The sequence below is a fragment of the Gavialis gangeticus genome, unplaced genomic scaffold, assembly GCF_001723915.1.
Source record: "Gavialis gangeticus isolate Ggan-Ray unplaced genomic scaffold, GavGan_comp1, whole genome shotgun sequence".
Lineage (NCBI taxonomy): Eukaryota > Metazoa > Chordata > Crocodylia > Gavialidae > Gavialis > Gavialis gangeticus.
The window spans coordinates 44834634-44840959 of record NW_017728997.1 but is presented as its reverse complement, the minus strand read 5'-3'; the positions used below and the strand labels follow the sequence as shown (position 1 = coordinate 44840959).

The window sequence follows — 6326 nt, the reverse complement described above, 5'->3', positions numbered from 1 at the left end:
AAGCAGACTGGCCAAGTTCGCCAATAACACCAAACTCTGGGGCAAAGCATCCGCACCTGAAGACAGGCAGGTGATCCAGGCTGACCTGGACAGACTCAGCAAATGGGCGGATGAGAACCTGATGGTGTTTAACACTGAAAAATGCAAGCTTCTCCACATTGGAAGGAAAAACCTGCAGCATCCTTATAGGCTTAGCAATGCTACACTGGCTAGCACTACGGAAGAAAGAGACTTGGGGGTCATCATTGACCACAAGATGAACATGAGCCTGCAATGCAATGCTGCAGCTACTAAAGTGACCAAAACGCTGGCTTGCATCCATAGATGCTTCTCAAGCAAATCATGGGATGTCATTCTCCCCTTGTACTCAGCCTTGGTGAGGCCGCAGCTGGAGTAGCTGCATCCAGTTCTGCGCCCCACAATTCAGAAAGGATGTGGAGAAGCTTGAGAGAGTCCACAGAAGAGCCACGTGCATAATGAGAGGTCAGGAAAACAGACCTTACGATGAGAGGCTAAGAGCTATGGTGCTCTTTAGCTTGGAAAAGCGCAGGCTCAGGGGTGATTTGACGGCCACCTACAAGTTTATCAGAGGTGACCACCAGTATCCGGGGGAACGTTTGTTCACCAGAGCACCCCAAGGGATGACGAGGTCAAACGGTCATAAACTACTGCAAGACCATTTCAGGCTGGACATAAGGAAGAATTTCTTTACTGTCCGAGCCCCCAAGGTCTGAAATAGCCTGCCATCGCAGGTGGTTCAATCACCTGCACTGAACACCTTCAAGAGAAATTTGGATGCTTATTTTGCTGGGATCCTATGAAAGCAGCTGACTTCCTACCCCTCAGGCAGGGGGCTGGACTCGATGATCTTCTGAGGTTTCGTCCAGCCCTAATGTCTATGAAATCTATGAAATTTTGCTTTTTGAGATTGGTAGACTCAAACAGTTGTATTGACAAACCTTTTTTAGAGTATACCTCACTTAAGTCTTTATATTACCCACTATTAAACATTACACATATCACTCATTAAAAGGAAAAAAATTTAGAATAGTCAAATCATTGTGATAGCAGGCTGAAAAATGGAGACTGATACAGTACTGCCTAAGTGTGGGGAAAAAAATTCCTTCAGAGATTCAATGCTTTATCTTCAGCACCCCTACCGTAGGAGTTTACATCAGATCGCTTACACAGTCTCAATTATACATTTTAACAATTTCTCCACCACTCTTTTCAGACATTTTTCTATTTCTTATTCTTACAGGTAGTCTTCCTTCACAATAACAATATTCCAAAAGTGGGAGCAAATGACTTCTGTCCAACAGAAAGAAGCATGAAAAAGGCATTATACAGTGGAATCAGCTTATTCAACAACCCTATGAAATACTGGGAAGTTCAGCCTTCAACATTCCGTTGCATTTTAAGCAGAAATAGCGTGCAACTTGGAAATTTACGAAAGTAACACAAAAAAATAGCATATTCACAAACAATCTTAATATAGGAATAGCCTATGTTTCTGGTTTTATAATACTTGAAATCTATTTAAAAATGGCAGTTTACCATAACTTAACCAGTTAACAAATATATATACTAACTTAGAGGCTGTAAGGTAGGATTTCTATAAAGGGACACAGACAGATGTAACAAATAGTGCTTTACACAGTCTTAAAACCCTATTAAAAATCAAGTCGATGAATAGCAAACAGTGCTATGGCAATATCAGTTGGCCAGAACTGCATAAAAATGATATAACAGGAATAACACTAAAGCGATTAGCAGTGATACTTTCACCAGGAGACAGTAGCATGTCTCTGCTACTGAAAAAGTACAAACTAAAAGCCCTTGGTATTGGTATTGGTATTAAGGGTGTGGACAGACATGTATATAAAATACTTCCATTTCTCCCCTTTTTCAAATACCAATCCTTTGTTTTATTTGACAATGTTCTTACTTAACAATCTTTGTTTAGTTGACAATTTGAGTAAATTATATAAAAAAACTTGATATTTTCAAGGAAGAATTTATAAAAACTGTACAGGAAACTGCATGTTGATGTTTCCTATTAGATTATTTCCTTTCTTAACAAAAACAATGAAAATTAAGTAAAAATAATTTAATTATTAAGGATATGTTTCTGTACTGAGAATGTATTATTTAAATATGTGTATATGGCATGTATGAAAATATAGCAAACAAAATATGAGATTTCAAGGCCAAGTCATGTGCCAATTCTGGTCACTGTTAAAATAAATAAGGCTAAGATGGAATTAAAAGGTATTCTATTTTGAGTTCCTCTGCCGTTAAAACAGGCAGAACTGATATTAAGACCTTAAAACCTCTTAAGGCTTTTGTATTTATCCTTGCAACTTTTTACTGGAAAATGCTCAAAGTCTCATTACCAACATAATTTGATGCACTCTGAACTATAAAGGTAACATTAAATTTTTAACATTAGCTTAATAATTAATAGGAACTTACTAAACTGTCTGTAAGCTACCACAAACATAGTAACGTGTATCTATATAAACTGCAATCATGTTCTTTATTTTACATACCATTTACCATTTTAATTGTACATAGATTAGACAGACCACAAAATTAATAACTATCCTAAAGTTGTGGAACCTGAGCAACATGTAGTGGGAAGCTAATGGTTCTGACTGCATATGTAGGCAAATATGTAAAATATTCATACTGAGAGTACTGTAAAATGGATATTTTATACATCTATTTAGTGTATATTTGTCACTGGCATTCAACATAAATTAAGTAAACTTAAAGAATACTCTGAAATGTATTCTTGTAATAAAAACATTGGATTGAAAGCAATTTTGCCATGTTTGGACCATATCTTGTGTGGGTAGGATAACAGAAACCACTAATCTTAGTACATTTTCTTTAATTTTTTGCAAAAAATTATAATCCCAGAACATAATTATAAATACATAATGCACATAATTTCTGAAGATCTCTTACATTTATAAATTACCTTTTTTGGATTATTGATTGTACATTTTGCTAGTGCTGCTCATACTACAAATCATTTAACAGTTTTTAATAAGATTTTCCAGACACTAGTGTTTCTTTTACGTGCAATTCTAGTGAGAAATGATACAGAGAAGGACTATATGAAGACAACACTGCATAAAGAGTCAACAGCACTCTTCCTCTCATTTTTTTCTCCAAGGTACTCCAAGTACTCCAAAATATTAGCATCCTTTAGAAAAGTGTTTTTCAAACTAAGGTACATGTACCTCCTGGGGTATCTGGCATTTTGTTAGGGGATTTGTGCTGAAATTTTAATAATGGCAGTGGAGCTTCTGGCTGATCATTAACCAATGGTATTTCCACATCTTGATATCAATGTCAACACTCTTCCTATGGTGTGGGGAGTACAAGCAGAAATATTTTGTAGATAAAGGGGTAAGCAGCCAAAAAAGTTTGAAAGCCAATGTTTTAGATGAAGCCTTCGAAATGTTCTTCACACATCATTATCTTTCTCACAGTCTGCTTCTGCTACAATGTTATTGTAGTCAATAGAGCTTGTGAATGTTAGTAAAGAAAAAAACTGGCTAGTTTTAGGTGAGGTGTAATGAGTACAAACTGAGGGAGATCTCCGAGTAGAATATGCTGTGCTTGGCATGATAGAAGTGACAAATGTTCCTGGGAGTAGCGAGATTGGCAAGTACTACTTTAGCACTTTGTCCAGGTTTACACTGCAGACTTCCTGCATTATAATCATTTCAGCCACAGGTAGGAAGATGTATTAGTGCTTTCAATGTAAACATAGCCCTAACTTTTTCACACTGTGCACTTAGTTCCAAAAACCATGTTACTTTCAGATAGTGGCAAACCAGTTGACAGCTACTTCACTTCACACACTAATCTTCCTATCGCCTTTAAGAGATGCTTCTATGATTAAGAGTAGAGTGTTGGCTGGAGTAAAGACAGAAGTAATGAGAGAGACCAGAATGGCAGCAGTAGAAAAAGGAAAAACAGATGGGATTATTATTTACTGTAAAACAAAACAATGCTTCTTTACAACACTGTTACTGTATGATCCACTGCAAATGTGCACACACAGCAAGAACAGATTTTTCTCATTAGCAGCATCTATTGGGGCCATGCATGAACCACCTATCTCCTTGTGCTTCTACACCAGGATACAAAAGGCTAAAACAATTGCAACACTTTATCAGTCACCTCTTAATTAAAGCTTTGTATTGCTGAGTGCTCTGACAGGCAAGGAAAGCGAGCAGTTTGGGCTGCTTGTTCTTTAACATAGGGCAGTCCAAATGGGAGCCCAAAGACTACATGGGTTAAATTGCATCTTCCAGGCTCCCACCCACCTGCCACACCAAACACTGTTCTGGCTGCAGAAAAAGCCCTTTCTCCCAGGCCTCTGCTCAAGGGCAGGGCACAGCACTACCTTCAGTACTAAAGGAATCTGCAGCCTGGGGTGCCTAAGTGGTATAATGCACCAGGAAAACTCATAGCTGCAGAGCTAAGGGTGAGTCAGGGAGAACGTATAGTGTGGGTACTCAGGGCAGCAGCAGGTGGAGCAGGGGGGCATCTGGGCACACAGTGCATCTGGGGCACAGGGAACAGCAGTGAGGGGTACCTGAGTGTGTGGTGCAGTGTTGGGGCATGCGGTGCAGTGTGGAAATATCCTACATGTGGTACAGCAGTGGCGGTGCCTGGCCACATGGTGCATCAGCAGGGTGAAGCAGAGGGAGAAAATGGTGCAGTGGGGCTCGTAGTGGGAGGGGCATGCAATGGAGCAGGGGGAATTTCCTGGCTGCATGGGGCAATGGCAGAGCGCAGGGTACAGCAGCAGGAGTGCACTGCCACAGCAAGGAACACAGCACTTTGGGTCCTTGGCCCCCTCTAGTGTGGCCCCTGCTTGTGCTGCCCTCAGCCACTTAGAAGTTGGACAGCCCTGTATTAATGGAAGCCATGAAAGTTAAGTAAAAAGATCGTTAAGTCACCACTGTCCCTGAAACGTGTAAGCTAGTAGAGACAGCCATAGTGGATTAAACTATTCCTAGCACTTGTGCTTCCAGGCAGAAGGGAAGATCACATCTCCTTACTTGTTTATACAGTGCATTGCCAATATGTTGTCTTTGAGGATGGTGTTCTATGGCAGTGGGGACCAACCTCTTCAGCAGGTATGCCACAAATTAACCCTGCATCCTCCCTGAGTGCCACATCAATACTCCTTCCCCCGCTTAATCTGCTGCTCTGCTTTCTACCTCCTGCTCTGTCCTTATACCTGAACTGCTGCTCTACTACCTGATCCTAGCTCTATCTGTCCTTTCCCTGATTTGTCACGTGCCACACACAGAGCTTTCCTGTGCCATTTGTGGTATACACACCACAGGTTGGCCACTTCTGTTCTACAGAATAGGCATGCTATAATTATTACGCTGGTAGCTCTCACTTCTGTGCACCCCTGACTGAAAAAGAGAACGTGTTCTCTGGAAGGTAAGTTCTTGCCAATTGGAATCTATCAGAAATTCCTATGGACTGCCTAGTTTTGAGTAAATGTGGGCTACCTGTTTCCTCAGATGTTCTACCATACCTTCTACAGACACTTGTGGGAATGCCAAGAATAGAGAACTCTTCCCCACAATTCATGAGGAATTTCTTTTGTGGCTCCCTGATAAAGGAAAGAAGCCACTTGGGTTTATAACAGGTTCTTGTGAGAAGGGTCCCAAAAGAGGGACAGGGAAAGGACATGGATAGGAAACAAAAAAGAACTGGAAGAGGAGCTATGGACAATGATCACAATGATTTCCAATACTCATCTTTGTTGATATCAGACAGATAAATAGAAGAGGACGGATTATAAATGCAGCGTTTTTAAGATTGAGGCTGCTGCAACTCTCAACCATCCTACATCCAACCAGCTGGTATGCTGAATAAGTCCTGTGGAGAACTGAGGAAAAACGTTTGTCACCTTCCATCAAAATGTGGATACTTTTTGGTAGATTCAGCAAGAGAACTTCTTTCAGTGTAAAGTACTACCAGTGTTTTAACCAAACAGTTTAAAATAAACAGGTCAAATCCTCAATCCCAGCCTGCAGTTCTCATGGAATGCCTGGAGCCATAACTCTACTCATTGTCACCATGGTAACCACAGACCTGGCTATGGTATCTGATGTCTCTGTGCCTTAGCCATGGTCACAGCAGATGGCTAGTAAAGTTTTTCAATGCTGCTGATACCTGCTCCTAGAAGAGGTGAGAGAAGGAACGGCCACAAACATAGGTGGAAGAAAATATGATTTGGTGGGGCTTAGCACGTGCGTCCTTGTGCACATGCATACCCC

At 40.6% G+C, this 6326-nt stretch overlaps 2 protein-coding genes across 5 annotated transcripts in view; one reads left to right on the top strand and one right to left on the bottom strand.

Moving 5' to 3' along the window:
* ASPN (asporin) overlaps positions 1 to 1835 on the top strand; it is an 89056-nt gene extending 87221 nt beyond the window's left edge. For both annotated transcript variants that reach the window (XM_019505120.1, XM_019505119.1), the window contains exon 8: positions 1262 to 1835. In XM_019505120.1, the coding sequence (XP_019360665.1) occupies positions 1262 to 1459 (198 nt within the window). In that variant the 3' untranslated portion in view covers positions 1460 to 1835. The remainder of the gene's footprint in view (positions 1 to 1261) is intronic.
* Positions 1 to 6326, bottom strand: part of CENPP (centromere protein P) — a 484341-nt gene that overhangs the window by 296441 nt on the left and 181574 nt on the right. The window lies entirely within an intron of this gene.